We start from the raw sequence: 23,318 nt of genomic DNA, 5'->3' as shown, positions 1-23,318 counted from the left end.
TGCAAAAAAAAAAAAAAAAAAAAATTGCAAATGGCAATGATCCTAAAAGGAATACAAAGTATTTCTAAGTTAAATCAGGAAGTCACAGAAACATCCCACTGGTGCCACTGGTACTTATCTGTTGCCAAACTTAAATACTTTCATCATCTTCATTTTAAGGTGCATTTCTAGAACCAATTTCATATTCCATCAACGGTCTTTATTTGCTTCAAAGAGCAAAGGGGAGCCAGGCTCCCTTATTTGGCTCTCTTATTCTGCCAAAGCATCACCTGCCAGCCTCCTGAAACATAGGGATTGTGTTTTGAGAAAAGAGAGAATGAGCTTCTGCCAGCTGGGTAGCTGCCTTCTCAGAATAAAAATCTTTTGAAGGGTATGTATTAACTCCTTAACAAAGGCTAATTATAGGCCAACCAATAGTCAACACAAGGCATCTGTAGGTTCCTAACATTCATAACACTTAATCTAACAGATATCTGTCATCTCAAAATGAAAACCTCCCAAACATCTTAATCTGAAATTCAAGGATAGCATGAATATTTTAAAAACTTTCTTCTGCAGTCTAGTCAGCATGAAAAAGAACTATATTGTTGGGACTTCCCTGGTGGTCCACTGGTTAAGAATACACTCTGCAAATCAGGGGACAAGGACAATTCCTGCTACAGGAACTAAGGTACCATATGCCACAGATCATAAGTCCATGTGCCATAACTACCGAGCCCACTTGCCACAATGAGACAGTCTGTGCGCCACAACAAAAGATTCCACATGCCACAACTAAGACCCAAGGCAGCCAAATAAGTAACTTTTTACAAAAAGAACCATACTGTTTTATGAAAGTTAAGTCTCAGACAAGAAGTAAATAAGCTAACTGCAGTATGCTGATCTCAGATTTCTGATTTTCAGTTCAGTTCAGTCACTCAGTTGTGTCCCAACTCTTTGCAACCTCATGACTGCAGCACACCAGACTTCCCTATCCCTCACCAACGCCCGAAGCATACTCAAACTCATGTCCATCGAGTTGGTGATGCCATCCAATCATCTCATCCTACGTCATCCCCTTCTCCTCCCACTTTCAATCTTTCTCAGGATCAGGGTCTTTTCAAATGAGTCAGCTCTTTGCATCAGGTGGCCAATGGACTGGACTGTCAGCTTCAGCATCAGTCCTTCCAATGAATATTCCGGACTGATTTCCTTTAGGATAGACCGGCTGGATCTCCCTGCAGTCCAAGGGACTCTCAAGAGTCTTTTCCAACACCACAGTTCAAAAGCATCAATTCTTCGACACTCAGCTTTCTTTATAGTCCAACTCTCACATCCATACACAAATACTGGAAAAACCATAGGTTTGACTAAACAGACCTTTGCTGGCAAAGTAAAGGCTCTGCTTTTTAATATGCTGTCTAGGTTGGTCACAGTTTTTCTTCCAAGGAGCATGTGTCTTTTAATTTCATGGCTGCAGTCACCATCTGCAATGATTTTGGAGCCCCCAAAAATAAAGTTTGTCACTGTTTCCATTGTTTCCCCATCTATTTGCCATGAAGCGATGGGACCAGATGCCATGATCTTAGTTTTCTGAATGTTGAGTTTTAAGACAAATTTTTCATCAAGAAGCGTTCTCTTGGCAAAACTCTGTTAGCCTTTGCTCTGTATCGTTTTGTATTCCAAGGCCAAATTTGCCTGTTACTCTAGGTATCTCTTGACTTCCTACTTTTGCATTCCAGTCCCCTATAAAGAAAAGGACATCTTTTTTGGGTATTAGTTCTAGAAGTTCTAGTTCTGATTCTAACCCAGGAAAATAATCTATCACTGATGAGTTAGAAATGTGGTCTTCTTTTAAATATTATTCCAGTTTATTAAATAATGATACAAGGTTTATGCCACATATTCCAATTATGTTTAAATGAAGATCTCAAAATATAAAGGCTTATGAAGTTTTATAGTCTTTATATAACATACACTATTTCCAACACATGAACAAATACAGAGAACAGAAACTTTTTTATATCTCAGTCAGGCAATACTTAGCATCAATGATTAAACAAATCCACAAGCAAACAAAAAAATCCACTTTCTTCATTTTGATTATAAAAGGTGAAAATTCCTTTGCCACATTTACCAAAGGGAATGGGGGTAGGTGGGGACCTGTAGTCACAGCCCTGGAAATAAGGGGCCCGAGCCTCCCAGTTCTTCAAGTTCTTTTTTGGCTTAGAAACTTCAACAACTGTATTACTTTTTCAGAAAGCAGCAAAAGAAAAAAAATCAAAACAAGACTGTTCCATAAGGTAGTTAATAAATCTGTTAATAAAGAAATACTATATTTTTATTTTAAAAACCTGCTTTTACAGTGAGGCTTGGCTTTCTTTTCATTCTGGTGTGAACAGGGACAGAGAAACCTGGTGGGCTACAATCCCTGGGGTCGCAAAGAATCAGAACTAACTGAGCAAACACACACACACACACACGAACATGTACATATTTGAACAAACTGATATAATGAATATTGCATGGTATTCCATCTTTACATGGTCTTCAAAATTAACTTGCTTCTACTGTCCTAGGGGTTATGTGTACATTTAAAATGTCTTCTACATTAAAAGAAAAAAGAGTGGCTCATAAAAAAATCTCATAAAATAGTCATCCTTTAAGCTCAAGGAATGCAAAAGTGAAAGCCTTTCTATAGAAACCCTTACACCTCAGTGGAACTGTTCTGTTAAGAAGAAAAAAAAAATTCCTCTGTAAAGATATGATTCATTACAAGGGATGAGGCCTGAAAGGGCTCAGCTCTTCAGCATCACATTTGGAGCTGGTCAGGGAGAACTGGCGGAAAAGGCAATGGCATCCCACTCCAGTACTCTTGCCTGGAAAATCCCATGGACGGAGGAGGCTGGTAGGCTGCAGGAGCCGCCTAGTAGGCTGCAGGCCATGGGGTCACGAAGAGTCAGACACGACTGATCAACTTTCCTTTCACTTTTCACTTTCATGCATTGGAGAAGGAAATGGCAACCCACTCCAGTGTTCTTGCCTGGAGAATCTCAGGGACGGGGGAGCCTGGTGGGCTGCCGTCTATGGGGTCGCACAGAGTCGGACATGACTGAAGTGACTTAGCAGCAGCAGACAGAACTGGACTTCCACCTGAGTCTTGAAGCAATCAACACCCACTTGCTCCTCCAACCTCCGTTCGTGCCTTGAATCTTACTACTGGAACTAAAATTCTGCTTCACAAAACTCTTGTTTTCAGAGTCAGCATTAACAAAGAAGACAAGGTGAAGGTGATTGGGAGGAAAATTGTCCAATCTCCAAGAAAAACCTGTGTGGCTTCCATGTCACTTCAAGGGAGGAAGCAGCCCAGGGACTGGACCGACTGGGAACCTGCATTTACTGCAGAAGTGTCTGTCCTAGAGCCCCAGTGAGTATGTATTTAAGTTACTCTCAAAGGGTAGCACCGAAGGTACCCAAGTAAATATTAAATATTTACTTTCCTGGGGATGTCTTCTTGAAGTGTAAAGGTCGTGGGGCGCTCAAAGTCACTATTTTGAAAAGAGCAAGATGAACACGGCAAATAAGAATGATATCCTGTTTTCAGGAAAAGAAGAAGGAAGATACTACATACCTCTTCTCAAACTGTAGGTACACGAAAAATTGCTTTTCAAATTTCAAGCAATCATTTTCCATCCAAACCGATTAGGAAGTTCAAGACAAGAAATACTTTAATAAACAGGACCAGAACTAAAGTGAAACCTGGGAAATCTGGAAAAATCAACTCTTTGATTCACTCGCAACCTTTTGCTAAGGAAAACATAATAAAACCTTAACCACTTTCTTTCACATGGCTTTTATCAAAGAACCGCCTTCAGAAGAAGCTCATGATAAAATAATTCTCTTCAATACACCAGACCATTTATTTTTGGATTATGGCTTTATGAAAGCATGATGTAAACACACTTATCCTACAAGTCAAGTAGTAGCAACTACTATTTTCTTCATTTGATTCTCAGTATCAGTAGAGGTTATCATCCTCATCTTACAGACTGGGAAACAGAAACTTGTTAAAATCTAAAATTAGGAACATTACCTAAGGACCCAACTTGCTTAAAAACATCTCCCACCAACACAGACTTTGCCACCTTCCAAGCTAACATATTATACCATCCTGAGTTTAGAAATCAATACTTTGCAACAATTCCTCACAAACCTCAAGGGGTAAAGGTTTAAAAATCACTTACCATAAGTGAAAGACCCTGCCAAAATAAGAAATTGCAAAGCACTGCAATGTTCCAGGGATCTATATCCTACATTGTTCATACCTGAGGTATACCAGGTCTCTATGTGTGAACTTCAGCAGACACAAAGCCAAAGGCCCCCGGAATTTCAGAACAATGACACTTTCTCAGAGGCTCTACTCCATGGTTCGGATGAGCTGTTTTAGAACATCTGGGAGTCTCGGCTACAATCTGAGATGCATCAAGAGTTACTCCCTCCAAAGGAAACGATCCACAGTTCCTGACCTTCATGCAAGTTTTCTTTAGCAAGAAATGTGCATTTCATGTTATATTTGATGTGGAAGGGTACTTGGATGGTAAGAACTAGTGTCTGGATGTTACAGTTAATGCCATTAAATGTCTGGTACAGAGCACCCAAGGCCAAGACACAGCAATTCACACTAACACAGTCCTCACCTGTTGCTCACACCTAAGCATCTGTGGCGGGTAAAGCACTAACACAGTCCTAACCTGTTGCTCACACCTAAGTATCTGTGACGGGTAAAGCAGTGGGAAAGACTGGAAGCTTTGATATTTCGGAAGTAAGCATTTTCAGAAGGATGTCTCATGCAGTCTTGTCACAAATTCAATTCCTTCAACTGCTTGTACGTCACAAAGAAAATAATATTCCAAGGACCAAGTCTCAACCAACTTGACCAAAACCCTTTACACAGAGCAAAAAACCCCTTCATTCTTCCATGTCTATAACAAGCAATGCAGGGTACCTGTGAAACCAGGGCGTCTGCCATCGTGAAGGACTCCAATTCATTGTACATGTTCTCACCACATTGACAGGGTTTGAGGCCAGGGCCCCTGCCAATCCAGAGCTAAAGCTTGAGAGGAAATGGGTTACACAATATCTCCCATCAGGTGGGAGAAAATCAGGTGCTTCTCAGTGAGGTTGTAAACCCACAGCTCCATGCAGCCAACATTGGTGGCCCTCTGAGCAATAAGGGACACACCTTTCCACAGTCCTCTTGTTCCCTCTTGCTAGTAAATGTTAATGAAGTTGCCTATTGTTCTCCTTGAAGAGTGTTGTTTTGTGCTGCCATCTGAATTTTCAATACATTAGCTGGAATGGAAATGGTTGAGGATATGACTCCAGAGAGAATTCCACAGACCACATTTATAAGAAGGGTTTCATCTTCTGGGCACTTGACAAATAGCCACTTCAAGCTCTGGTAGGTGCCTATCTTGATGGCGCCACAGGAAGCCTGGTGTAACATTGAAGGGTACACCTCAAATACAGTGCTTTCAGGCCTTCCTCTCTGCCTATCCTCACTAACGCATTCAACATTGCTCAATACTTGATTTCTTTAAAGTTTGCATCATTTTTCTGGTCTTGAATCTGGAGCCGTGTCTTGGTTAAATCAACTGGAAACTTACTGAACTCAGCTAGGTGGTCAGGCCTCTGTATACGAAGGGCTTCCAGTTCAGGGCCAACAAGCTCACCGCTGTCCCTTCTCCTTTGGTTCACAGAAGCATAGCCTCCAACAGGATTTTTCTAGGCAGAGGCAGCCCTGCACCTTCTCCTGCCCAGGCTTAGCAGCAGTTGGACAGAAAATGTGATCTTGATAATATCCTGAGTAGGTGAACACCTGACTCAATCATAATTTTTAAAACTATCATTCTGTTACTATCAACCCTGGAGTTCCTAAAACAATTGGATCTATCCCATTATGTCTCTTTTTAACATAGTGTCTTAAAAAAATTTTTTTATTGAAGTATAGTTGATGTACAATATTATATAAATTACAAAAGTACAATATAGTGATTCACAATCTTTAAAGGTTATATTCACACTTATCGTAAACTACTGACTGTATGCCCTGTGCTATACAATACATCCTGATTCATTTCATACAGAGTAACGTGTACCTCACAGTTCCCTCCCCAGGCCTGCCCCGCCCATCTTTCCTCTCCCCACTGGTAACCACCCGTTTGTTCTGCACATCTGTGAGTCTGCTTCTTTTCTGTTGTATTCACTAGTTTGCTTTATTTTTTAGATTCCACATATAAGTGATATCATACAGTAGTTGATTTTCTCTATACGACTTACTTAGCATAATATACTCCGTCTATTTGCATTGTTGCAAATGGCAAAATCTCATCCTTCTTATGGCTGAGTAATACTCCATTGTATATATATACATTCCTCTCTCAATGGACATTTAGGTTGCATCCATGTCCTGCCTATTACTGTAAATATTGCTGCTATGAACACTGCAGTGCATATATCTTTTTGAATTAGTGTTTTGTTTCTTTCTCATTCCTTACTTTAAGGTTTTTTACTTCATTATGCACTTACTAGTTTACAGAAAATAATATTTTTGACATAGTATATCATTCAATTCCATTTAACAATTACTGAACAGACATCTATTATGTACTAGCCGCTAGAGATGTATGGCTGAATATGCTTGTATTTCTCATCCTCAAGGTTCTTAGTAAGAATAAAAATCATTCACAACTAGTTTAAACACAATAAATATGTGTGCTATCCTTGCAGTATAAACAAAATGCCAAGGAAATGCAGGTGAGTTAAATCTGCCTAAAAGTACTAAAGGGTTAACACAACTCTGTCACCTTAGGCAGAAACAAAATGAAGACAGATACGGAATCTTGACAGTCTATGGTGGGGCTGAGAACAGAGACACTGAAGACAGGCAAGAGTCAGAAGATCAAGAGGTAGAAACTGCCAACGTAATTCTAAAACGGCAAAACAGAACATCACTCTCATCTTTAAAACCCTTTAATTATTCCTCTTTCTCTACAGATTAAGATGCAAATTCTAGGACATAAAATAGTTTTTCCTAACTGTTCCCTGAGCTACCCGGGTGGCTCAGTGGTAAAGACTCTGCGTGTTAATGCAGGAGACACACGTTTGATCCCTGGATCATGAAGATCCCCCTGGAGAAGGAAATCCCAGGGACAGAGGAGCCTGGCAGGCTACAGTCCATGGGGTCCAAAAGAGTTGGATAAGATTTAGCAACTAGAAAACAACAACAACTGTTTCTTGCTTACTCTTACAGCCTTCTCTCCTATCACTTTAGCATTTTTACCTGTTTATAATTTCCCCCAGTAAGTCTTACCTGAGCCTTAGCAAAATGCAGTTCTTTCTGCTTAGAATGTACTTTAGGTCTCCAATGAACTCTGATTTCAAGAATCAGTACATCTGTGTTACTGTCCAAAAAGCCAGACACTAAATTCTCCTTCCTGTGCTACTCTGTAATTCTAGTTAGTATAAACCTGTGCAAAGGCACAGGGTTGCAAAGTGGTCTACTATGCCTGGGCAAACAGAAGAAGGTCCACTAGTGTCCAGAGTGTGTAGAATATGGATGTGAAATACTTGATCCCAGGGTCAACATCCTGTTCATTTTCATATACTCTCTCACCTTGCAGCTACTGAATATGAACCAAGCAGAAAACAAAGAGTGAAAACAAAGATCCACACAGCTCTGGCAAACTACAATTTTTCAGTTAAATCTAGACCAATGCTCACTGCTTATATCCTTTTCTCGCCTAACACATTAATCTAGGTCATCACCTCATTCAGACCCAGTGCTCACTTCACATCCTCTTTCTGATGAAGACTAAAAACATCAAGATAGCATCTTCCATTAGACTCCTAGAGCACTCCTCCTATCATTTCCACCTGTGTATATAAATCCATATAAACAAACTCAGATCTCCCCATGCAGCCGTTCTCTACCTGCTGTGTTCTGTCTTCCTTTTACTATGTTGTTTTCCTGTCTTCCTTTTATTGCCAAATCTCGTTTTTCCCCATTCTCCAACCCTTCATTTTCCCTTCATGCATTTCCTCACACAACTAAACAATATTTATTTATTAAGCACCCACTAGGTACAAAGGACTATAAAACATCCAAAAAATAAAAGACAGTCCCCAATAATTCCTTTAAGCCTTCTAAAATATGGCTTCTAAATACATCCCACTGAAGCTCTTTTCCCCACTTCACCCCTTATTTCCAGGACAGCCCAACTACCCTTTCATGATCTTCCACACAATCAACATTATCCTCTACACCAGAGTTTGAATTATATTTTGCTCATTTCTAATCTTCATTCTCCTCCTCCCATATACACATACAACATATTTCTTCTACTGCAAACTCACAGCCACAATTAGTCTGCAGCCCCATTATCTTATGTCTTTATTACTGTACAGGGGCTTCCCTGCTGGCTCAGACAGTAAAGAATCTGCCTGCAATGTAGGAGACCTGGGTTCAATCCCTGGGTCTGGAAGATGCCCTGGAGAAGGGAATGGCCATCCACTCCAGTACTCTTGCCTGGAGAATTCCATGGACAGAGGAGTAAGGCAGGCTGTAGGCTATGGGGTTGCAGAGAGTCAGACATGACTGAGTGACTAACACTTTTCAATTTCACTTTATGTTACTGTACAGTCTCTTGTTTCTCTCTCCTGTAATAAATCAACCATATCACTTCTAAATCAAAGCTATGTATCATCTTTATCATGTTCCTTAACTACTGAAAAACCTTAAGTGGAATAAAACATAAGTATACAAAAAAAATCTATGTGTTCTTTTTCTTAAACAGCTTTGAGATATAAATCACATACCAGATCATTTATGACAAGGCTGTATATTGGCAACTCGCTTATTTAACTTACATGCAGAGTGCATCATGCAAAATGCTGTGGTGGATGAATCACAAACTGGAATCAAGATTGTTGGGAGAAATATCAACCACCTCAGATATGCAGATGATACCATCCTAATGTCATAAATTGAACAGGAAGTAAAGAGCCTCTTGATGATTGTGAAAGAAGAAGAGTGAAAAACCTGGCTTAAAACTCAACATCCAAAAAACTAAGATCATGGCGTTTGGTTCCATCACTTCATGGCAAACAGGAGAGGAAGAAGTGGAAGCAGTGAGACTTATTTTCTTGGGCTCCAAAATCACTGAGGATGGTGATCACAGCCATGAAATTCAAAGACTCTTGCTCCTTAGAAGACAAGATATGATAAACCTAGATAGTGTATTAAAAAGCAGAGACATTACTTTGCTGACAAAGGTCCGTATAGTCAAAGCTATGGGTTTTTCTAAGGAGGCATATGCGGATGTAAGAGCTGGACCATAAAAAAGGCTGCATGCTACAGAATTGATGCTTTCAAACTATGGTGCTGGAGAAGATTCTTCAGAGTCCCTTGGACAGCAAGGTGATCAAACCAATTAACCCTAAAGGAAATCAACCTTGAATATATTCATTGGAAGGACTGACGCTGAAGCTGAAGTTTCAATACTTTGGCCACCTAATGTGAAGAGCCAACTCACTGGAAAAGATCCTGATGCTGGTAAAGATTGAGGGAAGGCGGAGAAGTGGGCAACAGAGGATGAGATGTGTGGATGGCATCACTGACTCAATGGAATGAGTTTGAGCAAACTCTGGGAGATAGTGAAGGACAGGGAAGCCTGGAATGCTGCAATCCATGGGGTCACAAAAAGTCAGACATGACTTAGCAATTGAACAACATCATTTACCCATTAAAACTATACAATTCAGGACTTCCCTGGTGGTCCAGTGGCTAAGACTGTGCTCCCAATGCAGGAGGCCTAGGTTCAATACCTGGTCAGGGAACTAGACCTCATATGCTGTATTAAGACCTGGCATAGCCCAACAAGTATTTTTTTAAGTAAACAATTCAAAGACATAGCCAAACTAATTTCAGAAAATCTTCATGACCTCAAAAGAAACCTCATAACCTTTAGCTATGGCCCTAACTACCCTTTTCACCATTCTCTAACCCTCTACCCTGTTGCTAAGTTGCTTCAGTCATGTCCGACTCTGTGAGACCCCACAGATAGCAGCCACCAGGCTCCCCTGTCCCTGGGATTCTCCAGGCAAGAACACTGGAGTGGGTTGCCATTTCCTTCTCCAATGCATGAAAGTGAAAAGTGAAAGTGAGGTCGCTCAGTCGTGTCCGACTCTTAGCGACCCCATGGACTGCAGCCCACCAGGCTCCTCCATCCATGGGATTTTCCAGGCAAGAGTACTGGAGTGGGGTGCCATTGCCTTCTCCAACCCTCTACCCTAGGAAACCTCTAATGTAATTTTTCCCCCTTTTGGATTTCTCTCTTGGACTTTCACATGAATGGAATCACATAGTGTGTGATCTTTTGTCACTGGCTTCTTTCACCCAGCATAGTGCTTTCAAAGTTCACCTATGTAGCACGTACCATGTAGAAGCTATCAGTCCTATTTCCTTTGTGGTCCAGCAGTATTCTATTTACAGATGTAACATATTTTGTTAGTCCACTGGTCTGCTGAAAGGTAGCTGGGTTGTTTCTACCTTTTGGTTATCCAGAATAATACTGCTATGGATATCTGTGTACAAGTTTTTGTGTAAACATGTTTTCAAGTCTCTTGGGCATATGCCTAGAAATGAAATTGCTGAATCACATGGTAACTACGTTTAATCACTTGAGGAACTGCCAGATTGTTTTTCAGAGCAGCTTGACCACTTTAACATTCTTGTTGAAACATATAAGAGAGTTCAGGTTTCTCCATTTCCTCACCAACACTTAGTATTATCTGACATTTTTATTCTAGCATTCCTAGTTGGTATGAAATAGTATGGTCTTTATTTGCATTTCTCTGACAACTAATGTTGTCAAGCATTTCATGTGCTTGTTGTTCATTTGCATATATCCTATTTGGAGGAAGCTCTACTCAGATCCTTTGGCCATTTTTAAACTGGGTTGTCTTTTTATTATTGGGTTCTAACAATTCTCCACATATTCCAGCTACTTATTAGATATATAATTTTCAAATACTTCCTCTCATTATGTGACAGTCTTTTCACTCTCTTGATGGTGTCCTTTAAGGCACAAGGTTATAATTCTGATAAAGTTCAATTTATTTACTCTTTTATTGTTCATGTTTTTGGTGTCATTATCCAAGAAACTAGTATGAAATCCACGGTCATGGAGATTTAGTCCTATATTTCCCCCTAAGACTTTTATAGTGTTATGTTTAGGACTTTGATCCATTTTGAGTTAATTTTTGTATATGTAGGAGTTAAGGGTCCATCTTCATTCTTCTGTGCGTCTTGCTCACATACAAATGGCTGTCGAAAAGACTTTTCTTCTTCTCTCCATTGAATGGCTCCGGTAGCCTATCAAAATTCAACTGACCATAGATGTGTGGGTTTATATCTGGGTTTTCTATTGTGTTCCATTGGTCCTTGTACCAGCAAAGCACACCATCTAGATTACTACTGCTTTATAGTAAACCTTGAAATTGAGACATATAAGTCCTACTACTTTGTTCTCTTTCAATATTGTTTTGGCTAGTCTGGTCCCGTGCAATTGCACATGAATTTTAAAATCAGCTTGTCTATCTCCGCAAATAAATCAGCTGATATACCATTGGGGATTATACTGAATCTGTAAAGTTTTGGGGGTACTACCATCTTAATAATGTTAAGTCTTACAATCAGTGAACACGGGGTGTTTTTCATTTATTTTGAGACATAAAGGTCTATATAATTTGAAGACTTCAGCATCTGTACCAGTAGATATATAAAAATTATTATGTAATGGTTAATCAAATATTTCCTATTAATTTAAAACTCAGGAAAAGCAGAGTTTACTAACCAATTCCAAACTCATAAATCAAAGGATATACTGTGGCATTTTCAAAGAGAAAGTTTAAATGTCAGGGATAATTAGGAATTTCTCCCTGATGCCTTCATCATTTACTAAAAGGTATTAGTAGCTTCAAAAAAAAAAAAAAAAGTAGAAGATATTTAAATCCCTCCTCCAATTTTGAGAGGAAAAGAGAACTTAACAAAGAAAATGACCATTACTACCAGTATATATTAATTTGAAGTGTATAGATCACTGACTCAATGGACATGGGTTTGGGTGGACTCTAGGAGTTGGTGATGGACAGGGAGGCCTGGCATGCTGCGGTTCATGGGGTCGCAAAGAGTTGGACACAACTGAGCAACTGAATTGAATTGAAAATTGAATAGACCTAGATTTCTGTATTTAATTACAGATAACCCCTTATAGATTGCCTGGGCAATCATCTGAGTTCCGTGTTGATAGATCACGATCAATACTGATGCTAACCCCAGTGGGAAATAAGCATGTGCTTCATTCAATTTCCAAAATTAACTCCAACGGTTGAAAAGCTAAATTAGAAAAAGATGAAGACTTCTTCCCAGAAATCACTATTCCTCTAGCCTTTTTCTGCAGTAAGGCGTTTAGCTGGGGCAAGGAGGAGGGGGAATATACCCACTTTATATCCACACAAGCACCTAGAGTTTACTAACTCTAGGGTTTCACCTGCACTGCAGAGCTGAAAAGGCAAGTATTCTACTTCCACAAAGAGTCAAATCTAAAACTCTTGGCTCTTTCACTACAATTGTCTGCATTAAGAGAGGCTGGCTAACATTCTGGGCCTTAATCAAGCATCACAGGCCCTTACTGAGCACACCAAGCAAAGGAAACCATTCCATACCAGTCACTAGCCGTTTATTCCACTACTTTAAAACCTAGTGCTGTTTTCTCCTCCACAATATATTGGCTTTTTAAAAAACTCCTTTCCAAATTCTACTTTCCTAGTATCTTTTCCTCCATCAGCAAACTTGAGACTTCATACTTCAAATATTAGGTAATAAGAGTCTTCTTTCCACTCTCTTATATAGCAATCTCAAGTTTTATGCCACATACCTAAGAATATTTTAACGAACTAGTACACAGAATTCTTAGGATACTTGTCAAATAAGAAATGAACATGCAAACTATCCTCACAAAGTATCACATATTGGAATACTGGACAATCCTGCCAATGCAGGGGACATAAAAGACGTGGGTTCAATCTCTGGGTCGGGAAGATCCCCTGGAGTAGGAAATGGCAACCCACTCCAGTATTCTTGCCTGGAAAACTCCAGACAAGAGAAGCCTGGTGGGCTACAGTTCATGAGGCTGCGAAGTAAGGACATGACTGAGTGACTGAGCCATGGATAAATATAATAAATACTCATAACATGACTTCAAAACATTTCAAGATATCCTGTGTCTTAAGTACAATTTCATCACATGCCATTATTTTTAAAACGTAAAAAATATACTAGTACATTCTAAATTATTCAATTAATCAGAATATTCATTAAAACAAGTCATCCAATTCCTTAACCTCTCACTCTGTGAGTTGAAGGTCTTCCAGAACTTATTGGACTATATATTATAGCAGCACCCAAGCCATCACCTCGCACAAAGCGTTTTTTAAAAATTGCATTCTGGGTGAAGGAGTGTGTACTAAAAAGAATCTATGGGGAGGGAAGATACTAGAACATTTAATGACACCTCAAATCACACATTTTACAGCTTAGTTATGTAAACCTTTTTATACAGGACAAAGGCATGAGAAAGAGATTTGGTATTAGCAAACAGCTCAGAAAGAAACTCTACTTCCCCCCAAACCATACAGCTACCTCTCCTCCCTCAGAAAAAGACCTGCTAGGAATAAGTGAAGTCCTTTCAAATACATTGGACAGTCTCACATTGAGTTATGATTATCCATAACTGCAAAAAAAAAAAAAAAACCCACCCAAATCTGAATATAATTACAACATCCAATCTTGGAATAAAGATTACAGTGTATGGAAAAACCATCCTGCAAACTACTTTGGGAAGAAAGAGATGGGCAGTCAGAGCTGAGGGATTATCAACGAAGTCCTTTTCCTCACTTCATTCCATTAAAATTTCTACAAGCACACCCAAGGGTGGAGAAAGTACTTGTACGCAAGGAAAGGAAAGTGTCTTGAAAATTACAAAAAAGTTCAGAGAACTATGAGTCTTACGGGATCCCTGTAAGTATCATTATTCTTCCCAAATAGTCTCACTGCTCAACCAGGACTGTGAGAATTCCCCAGAAAGGACGCTGCATAATGCCCTCCCAAAGAACGCACAAACACACACAGAGGACTCAGTCAGCCACTGCGCTGACATCTGAAAGTCCCGGTTAGCTGCCACTAATTCCAGCGAAGCATTTACTATCCCTCCAGGTATCTCAGGCCACCTGATCCAGGCACCTGTGCACCTCGGCGCCTGACCAGCACCAGCTGAACTCATCCCCCAGGAAGGTACCAGCTCAGAAGAAGCAAGTGACCTCAGGATGAACACACAAGTCAGCCCACCCTCCGTACCGGCAAGTCCACGCTGACGTCGGTCCCATCCAGAAGGGACACCCGGCAGGTGATCACAGACCGCGCGTCCCCGGCCGCAGGGATGTGCGTGGCTGCACGCTGGGCCTCACGGAGCCGGTCCTTCTCGGCCTGTTTGCGCATCGAGCGGCGCCCGAGCGTCCTGCGGAAGAAGCTCAACATCTTGTCACTGCGGAACCAAGAGAAAAAAGGGGTCAGTGTTCTCCCACAATCTGCTCTCAGACAAATGGCGTAGTTTAGTAAAGTTCTCTGGACATTAGAGATATGTTATTTAAAAAAACACCTGGTCAAGTAAATTGGAAAAAAATTAAAACTGGCGACTTTAAAGACCTTAACATAAAATAGAGCTCACGGCATTGAGCTCACAGCAATTTTAAGTTTTCTGGACTATGTTGTAAGGAGCTAATCTGCCAAGAGAGGGGTAAACGTTTATTAAGTTCATCAGGTCTTTTGGGTCAATAAATTATGTGTACAACAGTCATATACCTCTACAAACACTAGGATACGATGCCATACACTAAGGTGCCCTTTGATAATAACAACTTTCCTAAGAAGTTTCCTTCCTTCTCTCACCATTTATAGTACTAACACAAAAATGATCACCTATTTTAGCTAAAATACAAATATAATTCAAATGAAAGTTTTTATCACATATTCTACTATTACTTACAGACTTTAAGCTGCTACAGAATATAAACAATTCTTTACAACGTCAAATTAATGCTACTTTCCTTATCTCCATTAAGAACATTAAAGTTAATCAAAATAATTAAGAGGTTAAAAACAGCACATATAAAATGAAAACATCATAAAAACTACCTTGCTAATCTAAAGTTTAACTTCCAAAACTAAGGAGAGTTTTAGAAAAATAAGTACATGTAACTAAGCCAAGAAATAAATTATTAATTACAGAGAAAACAAGTTGTGCAGAGAGGGAAATAATCACAGTGCACTTATGACTCAGCTAATAATTAAGTCATAATATATTAACATTAATACTGATCTAACCGTAAGTATAAAGGAAATTCAAGAGGAGGTGGCTAATACAGGTAAGGGTGAACAGAGAGTTAATCCCTCCTCTTGCCTGGTAGGAATTCAATAGGTAGTTCATGAAACTACGCGAAACTAAAAATCAAGCAGCAGCAATGAGCTTATTATTTAAAATATGGAAGTGGTTGCCTTAAGGAGGAAAAAAAATTCAGGAGAATGCTCTTTTTTGGAAGAAGACTTCATATCAGATGACTCTTACCACTAGATAAACTTGATAAAAATAAAAGCTAATTTAAAAATAAACAAATGCTATTACATGAAAACATAAGTATCCATAAATATTACTGTACACATATTACAAGTAATGACTTAAGTGAAAGTCATTCACTCATGTCTGACTCTGCCATCCCATGGACCCCATGACATTCTACAGGCCCGAATGCTGAAGTGGGTAGCCGTTCCCTTCTCCAGAGGATCTTTCCAACCCAGCGATCGAACCCAGGTCTCCTGCACTGCAGGTGGATTCTTTACCACCTGAGCCACCCTCCAGCATAAACAGGTAAACTGGCAAAGCCACCATACTTGTCATTTGTACATTCACCTGTTTATACCTTAAAGAAATAGCTAAAATTTCGGATAGTGTTTCAGTTTACAAAGCACTCACACATAACATCTGGGCCCAGTCTCTTCCGCAGGCTTCTTTTCCTGTGGACAATGCTCCCTTTGGACCTTGCTAGCCAGTCTCATTTCAGCTGCCTACAAAAGGCTGTACTTATCACCCCAAGGCTTCTAACCCCCTTATGTCAGAGGATCCCTACTTGTTCCTTTTAACTTAACTCTACCTGTATCTCCCCTGAGCAACATTCTCTGACATCTGAAGTTAGTCATTCCCATAACACTTCCACTGAACCACGAAAATATTTTTGTCTCACTAATCGCATTTTAATTATTCATTTACATGCCTGTCTCCTTTACTGTAAGCTCCTGAAGGATACAATTCCTACTTTGAATAGTTAGCCACTTAGTACATTTCATCATCAAATGCAACAAATGTTTACTTTGGAGATAGGAGTAAACAATCTCCATTGGTACTCAGAAAAACTCCCTAAAAATACTGTCTTATTTTGATAAGCAAACTAAAAGTCACAGAAATTAAACCACTAACCAGGTCCATTATTTAGTAAATAGTGAAGACACAGGCTCAAACTCTGATTTTCTGACTCCAAGTCTTGGTCTTTCATGCAAAACTCACATTGTAGAAATAAGAAAGAAATTATCAAAGACCACAGCTAAAAAGATGCTGAGTAAAAATACAATCATAAAACATACAAGATGAATTTGTTTTTTAAAACTTAATTCAGCATATTCAAGAAATAAACAGCAAGCAGATTAAAAAAGCGATACAAAGGAACTACAGATTCAGAGATAAACACAAAGTGTGGAACTATTTTAGATTCTTCTTAAGTTATCAGATGTTATCAATGAGAGAAGCTAGGTGAAAGATACATGCGAACTCTACTACTGAAACTTTGACATAAGTCTAAAATTATCTCAAACTAAAATATTTTGTCAATCATATTTACTATTATATATATAACTTATAAGAAGTCTTGCATAACCAGCTGATGTTTTAAACTAAATGCATTTGTAAACATGATAAAAATAAAAGCTGAAATATTAAATTATATAACATTTTAAAAATAATTCAGTAGCTATAAATTGAGAATTACAACCTCATTTTACAAGTATGAATACTCCTATGTAATTAGATAAACTTGCAAAACCATGACAGTTGTCATCTGAACTTTCTAAAGACAAATTATACACATACACATCTGAACACCGACTGGATTGTTTATGATAATCAAGGAAGTACTACCAACTTTCTTTTGGATAAAATAGTGGCATTAAAATATGTTTTTTAAGAATAATCTTAATCTTTTAAAAATACATACTGAAACATTTATAGAAGAAATGATATGATTTCTAGGACTCACATCAAAATAATACAAGGAAGGGAGTTAAGTGGGAAGAGATGAGACAAACTGACCAGATTACTGGCCATCAACTGTTGAAGCTGATGGGAACATAGAAACTAATAACATTCTTCTGACTACTTCTGTATATGTTGAATTTTTCCATAATAAAAAAGCTTTTTTAAGGGAAAAAACGCTCAAAATGCACTACAACTTTGTGGTTCCTAGGAAGTAAATGAATTATAAAACAAGTTTTCTTTCACCTCCTCCTACATCTTAAAACTAAAATTTATTATACAAGTAGAGTTAGCTTGCTAAGGAAAAATACAACTTCTTTCTTATTTAATATCTATGTATTTTGAACTATGAAACTCAATACCACAAACAAGTTTTTTTATTAAAAAAATGAAAACACTTATAATAAAACAAATTTCAGATGTGCTAAAGAAGCAAAAGAAGTACTAGGAAAAAACAAACATTATATTAGGGTGATGGGCTGTTAAATTGTTTTCTGCAAAAAAAATTTTTGAAGGATTAACATGCAGTTAAATAAAGAACTATTGCACATAGTTAAGGTAAACAACCCAAAGAGAAAAAATGGACACGATATGAAGAAACAAGCTCTAAAAGAAGACATGCAATAAAGAAATACTCATTACAAAGATGTGCGACCTCAGTAGTTAACCAAGGAAATCCAAATTAAAAATATAAGATACTGTCATTTAAAAGACTCTAGATATTCAGTATTGAAAAGGATATGTGAAAAACAATGACGTTCACACACACTCTTTCACACAGCGATTCTATTTCTGGTAGGATATCCTAAAAAGAAATGTCCCATATGCGCTTCAAGCCATAGAAACAAGAATTTTCAGGGCATAATTAAGAAAATGTTAAATGCCTCTACCAACACGCAAGTAGTTAAATAATGGTTCATCCAACGGCATAGAACACAGCTGTTTTTACAAAATACAGCTGACACAGACACTTTATATATACACACACACAAAAGCATTAGGACACACAAACTTAAATGAGGCTATCTCTAGAAAGGGTCGTGTGGAGGTATTTAACTTTTCTATAATAATAATATATTAATATGTTAGTTTATTTTTTTAATTTATTGTTTTTAAAAGCTTTGCTACATTCACTTTTCCCCACCCCGCCCCCACTCCCAGCACCCTTCATCAAGCCACAGCAGAGGATTTAAGCAACCACCAATCAGATTCCTGTTAACAATCTTTAACTGCCTTGCTCTCGGCTCCAGCTCCTCCTCCGCCCCGACCCTTCCGGCGCCCACTCCCCTCAGCTCGCTCCGCTCTAGTAACTCTTCCACTCAGCCCAAGCGTCTTTCAACTGGGGCCCTTTTTTCCGCCTTAGCTGCTCCAGCTTTCTGGAATGCCCCTTCCCCTTCAAATACCCGCCCCTCCCACCCCCCCCCACCCTAACCCCCGCCTCCCACTTCACATGGCTATCTTCAGATTTCTGGCTTGAATGTCTTTTCCTCAGAAAATCATTCCCTGCTTTCTAAATCAGGGTCTCCTTTTAGTACCCCTAGAGCGCTCTTTGTAACCCTCAAGATAGCAACTTGTATTTTACTGGGTATCTGCCCCACCAAGACGCAAGGAAAGACCTAGTCTGACTCGTTCCCCGCGGTGACCCAGCGGGCACTGCAATATGCCTATCAGGCGCTCAATAAGGAGCTTGTCTGAAATGACACAATGGAATTTTTGGATGGTAGATATATACACACACACACACACACACATATTTTTTTAAATAGTATTGAATCTATTACGCCTGACTTTTCAGCTATGAACTAGGAAGAGTTTAAGTTGGAAACTGCAAACCGAAGTCATCCATTTACCACCAATTTAGGTGGTAAAAAAGTTAATTTAAACTTTTTCATACATACCTAATATTCAAAAGTTTGTCGTGACATGTATACACTCTCCTGTGACTGGTGGACGCAACCTTTGATGAACAATTGCTACCCTCACCCCAAGGAAATATTACTTGCAGCAAGTTAAGAACACCCTGGGTCTTTCTAAAACCCTGTCGCCAGTACTTGCTTTCTGACAAAGCTATAAGCCAACCTACAGCGAACACCATCAGGATATTAACACCCTTCATCCTAGTCATCCCAAGACAGAAAGTATCTGCAAGGGACTAATTAAACAATTAATCACACATGTGGTTTCCAAGTGACCTTTACCTAAAGAAGAAAACCTGCAAACTAGCTTATGAACAAACAATCCACTGTGTCAGATTCAGCAACCTGGTACAGGACAGAAATGGAATGAAAGGAAACTTTTCCCTAACTCTGAAAAACACACTTGATATTAAAACGTAGCCTAAAGGTATAAAAGACTCGGCTATTGCTGGTCAGACAGCAGAACCATAAAGGTTGGTACTACTGAAGCCGACCCCAGGAGCCATGCATTGGGCCCGGCTGCGGGGCGCAGGGGAAAGCGGGTCCCGGAGCCCCCACGCCCCTACCCCCACGCCGGACACCTGCCGGTCTGCCTCCAGTGCGCGTCAGCCCTGCGCACTCGCTACCAGTCATCGGTACGTCCCGGAGCGGCCACGTCCGCCCGCAGGTGGACGCCCGTCCGGCCTCCCTCCCTCCCTCCGCGCCGGCCCCTCGGCCGCCGCCCGCCCGCCCCTCGCGGGACATGTTCGGCTGCCGACCTCGAAGCGCCGGGCGGCCTGAGGGTCCTCGGCGAGGCCACAGCCCCGGTGCAGGCGAGGAGGGCGTGAGGAGGCAAGCGGGTGGCGCGCTTACCTGGCGGCGACCACTCGAGGCCACTAGAGGGGAGAGGGCCGCGCGAGGGGGCGGCTCCGGGGAAACGCTGAGAAATGGCGGCCAGAGGCGCGCCCACCGTACTAATCCCAGCGGACCCCAGCCGCAACCGCCCCTCCCTTAAAACCCCTAAGCTCCGCCCTAGAGGCGGGGCACGCCACTCTTAAATGGGCAATGACACCGCCCCGGAAATGGCGGGGCGGGGCGATGCTCGGGTTAAAGCGGCGATGCCGACCTGGCTCAAGAGCTGACCGCAGGTTTAAAGGGGCGCTGCCAAAGCCGGGTCCCCTGAGGGTGCGCGCCCGCGGCCGCCCCCACATTAGTCCCGTCACAGAGGCGGCTTACTCTGCAGACGGAGTCCGGCGTCAGGTACCGCTAGGACATGCTGTCAGCCCTTCAACAAATTACTTCACTCAGCAAATATTTACTTGCCGGGCTGTATTCTGGAGACAAGAACAGTAAGGCAGCGGCGGGAAATAGGAAATTTCTGCTTAATAGGGAACATTGCATCCTTTCTGTGTACGGAGAATTCAGGGAAGTGCCTGCGGTGGGCCAGGGTGTATTCTGGACAGTGGCGATACTACGGATAGACGGGGCAAAAAGAGCTCTCGTAGGCCTTCAGAGCTGGCAGGAAAGACAGAAAGTGAATGTCACCGGATAGTAAAATTCAGCATTATTCGTGATTCTCCGTAAGCACTAGGGTTGCGTGCGTGCGTGCTAAGTCGCTTCGGTCGCGTCGGACTCTTTGCGACACCATGGACTGTATCCCGCCAGGTTCCTCAGTCCATGTGATTTTGCAGGCAAGAATACTGGAAAGTGAAAAGTGAAGTCGCTCAGTCGTGTCCGACTCTTTGCGACCCCGTGGACTGTAACTATAGCCCACCAGGCTCCTCCGTCCATGGGATTGTCCAGGCAAGAATACAGTCCACCAGGCTCCTCCGTCCATGGGATTCTCCAGGCAAGAATACTGGAGTGGATTGCCATTTCCTTCCCCAGGGGATCTTCCCGACCCAGGGATCGAACCCCGGTCTCCAGCAGGCAGACGCTTTAACCTCTGAGCCACCAGGGGTTGCCATTTCCTACTCCCTGTGGTCTTCCAGACCCAGGGATTGAGTCTGGGTCTCCTGTGTCTCCTGCATGGGCAGGCGAATTCTTGAGCACTGCACCACCGCAAAAGCCCCAGGTACTAGAGTTCAGTTCAGTTCAGTTCAGTCGCACAGTCGTGTCCGACTCTTCGCGACCCCATGAATCGCAGCACGCCAGGCCTCCCTGTCCATCACCAACTCCCGGAGTTCACTCAGATTCACGTCCATCCAGTCAGTGATGCCATCCAGTCATCTCATCCTCGGTCGTCCCCTTCTCCTCCTGCCCCCAATCCCTCCCAGCATCAAAGTTTTTCCAATGAGTCAACTCTTCCCATGAGGTGGCCAAAGTACTGGAGTTTCAGCTTTAGCATCATTCCTTCCGAAGAAATCCCAGGGTTGATCTCCTTCAGAATGGACTGGTTGGATCTCCTTGCAGTCCAAGGGACTCTCAAGAGTCTTCTCCAACACCACAGTTCAAAAGCATCAATTCTGCGGCGCTCAGCCTTCTTCACAGTCCAACTCACATGCATACATGACCACAGTAAAAACCATAGCCTTGACTAGACGGACCTTAGTCGGCAAAGTAATGTCTCTGCTTTTGAATATGCTATCTAGGTTGGTCATAACTTTTCTTCCAAGGAGTAAGCGTCTTTTAATTTCATGGCGAAGTCACCATCTGCAGTGATTTTGGAGCCCAAAATAAAGTCTGACACTGTTTCCACTGTTTCCCCATCTATTTCCCATGAAGTGATGGGACCTGATGCAATGATCTTCGTTTTCTGAATGTTGAGCTTTAAACCAACTTTTTCACTCTCGTCTTTCACTTTCATCAAGAGGCTTTTTAGTTCCTCTTCATTTTCTGCCATAAGGGTGGTGTCATCTGCATATCTGAGGTGATTGATATTTCTCCCGGCAACCTTGATTCCAGCTTGTGTTTTTTCCAGTCCAGCGTTTCTCATGATGTACTCTGCATAGAAGTTAAATAAGCAGGGTGACAATATACAGACTTGACAAACTCCTTTTCCTATTTGGAACCAGTCTGTTGTTCCATGTCCAGTTCTAACTGTTGATTCCTGATCTGGATGCAGATTTCTCAAGAGGCAGGTCAGGTGGTCTGGTATTCCCATCTCTTTCAGAATTTTCCACAGTTTATTGTGATCCACACAGTCAAAGCCTTTGGCATAGTCAAGAAAGCAGAAATAGATGCTTTTCTGGAACTCCCTTGCTTTTCCCATGATCCAGCAGATGTTGGCAATTTGATCTCTGTTTCCTCTGCCTTTTCTAAAACCAGCTTGAACATCTGGAAGTTCACAGTTCACGTATTGCTGAAGCCTGGCTTGGAGAATTTTGAGTATTACTTTACTAGCATGTGAGATTAGTGCAATTGTGCAGTAGTTTGAGCATTCTTTGGCATTGCCTTTCTTTGGGATTGGAATGAAAACTGACCTTTTCCAGTCCTGTGGCCACTGCTGAGTTTTCCAAATTTGCTGGCATATTGAGTGCAGCACTTTCACAGCATCATCTTTTAGGATTTGAAATAGCTCAACTGGAATGCCATCACCTCCACTAGCTTTGTTGGTAGTGATGCTCTCTAAGGCCCACTTGACTTCACATTCCAGGATGTCTGGCTCCAGAGTTAGGCATTGCTAAATGACACAAAGAAAACTAGAAGCTGGGGCAGAGGGAGGGCTGGTGATCTTCCACAGACTGGTAGGGAAAAAGAAAAGTCTTGGAGTGAGGGCCTGAAGGAGGTGAAGACGCGCCCCTGCATGGCCTGCTCGGTAAGCAGGGTGGCTAGGGGTAGGGGCAGAGGGAAGAGCCCTGGGACAGAGGCAAGTCAGACAAGACAGAATTGAGCTGAAGGGGCCCCCAGACCTTGGGCAGAACATCAAGGGGTTCAGTGGAGGACCTGCTGGCTGGAAGAAGGGCTCTTCCTAGGCTTTGGCACCACCCCAAATCTGAACAGCTGGGCTTGGTAAGCACAGCTGGCT

At 41.3% G+C, this 23,318-nt stretch overlaps 1 protein-coding gene and 1 pseudogene across 1 annotated transcript in view; both read right to left on the bottom strand.

Annotated features, from left to right (window-relative positions):
* Positions 1-20,347, bottom strand: part of EPB41L5 (erythrocyte membrane protein band 4.1 like 5) — a 166,094-nt gene extending 145,747 nt beyond the window's left edge. Inside the window, exons 1-2 of the mRNA XM_068967362.1 lie at positions 20,225-20,347; positions 14,456-14,642 (exon numbers count right to left, since the gene is read on the bottom strand). Coding sequence (XP_068823463.1) covers positions 14,456-14,635 — 180 coding nt within the window. The 5' untranslated portion in view covers positions 14,636-14,642; positions 20,225-20,347. The remainder of the gene's footprint in view (positions 1-14,455; positions 14,643-20,224) is intronic.
* LOC138076868 (kidney mitochondrial carrier protein 1 pseudogene) lies at positions 4,838-5,699 on the bottom strand (annotated as a pseudogene).
* Positions 20,348-23,318: the final 2,971 nt, after the last annotated feature.

This window comes from Capricornis sumatraensis, chromosome 3 (assembly GCF_032405125.1).
Source record: "Capricornis sumatraensis isolate serow.1 chromosome 3, serow.2, whole genome shotgun sequence".
Classification (NCBI taxonomy): domain Eukaryota; kingdom Metazoa; phylum Chordata; class Mammalia; order Artiodactyla; family Bovidae; genus Capricornis; species Capricornis sumatraensis.
Note: the sequence above shows the minus strand (reverse complement) of the source record. Positions and strands in the feature narration are given on the sequence as shown.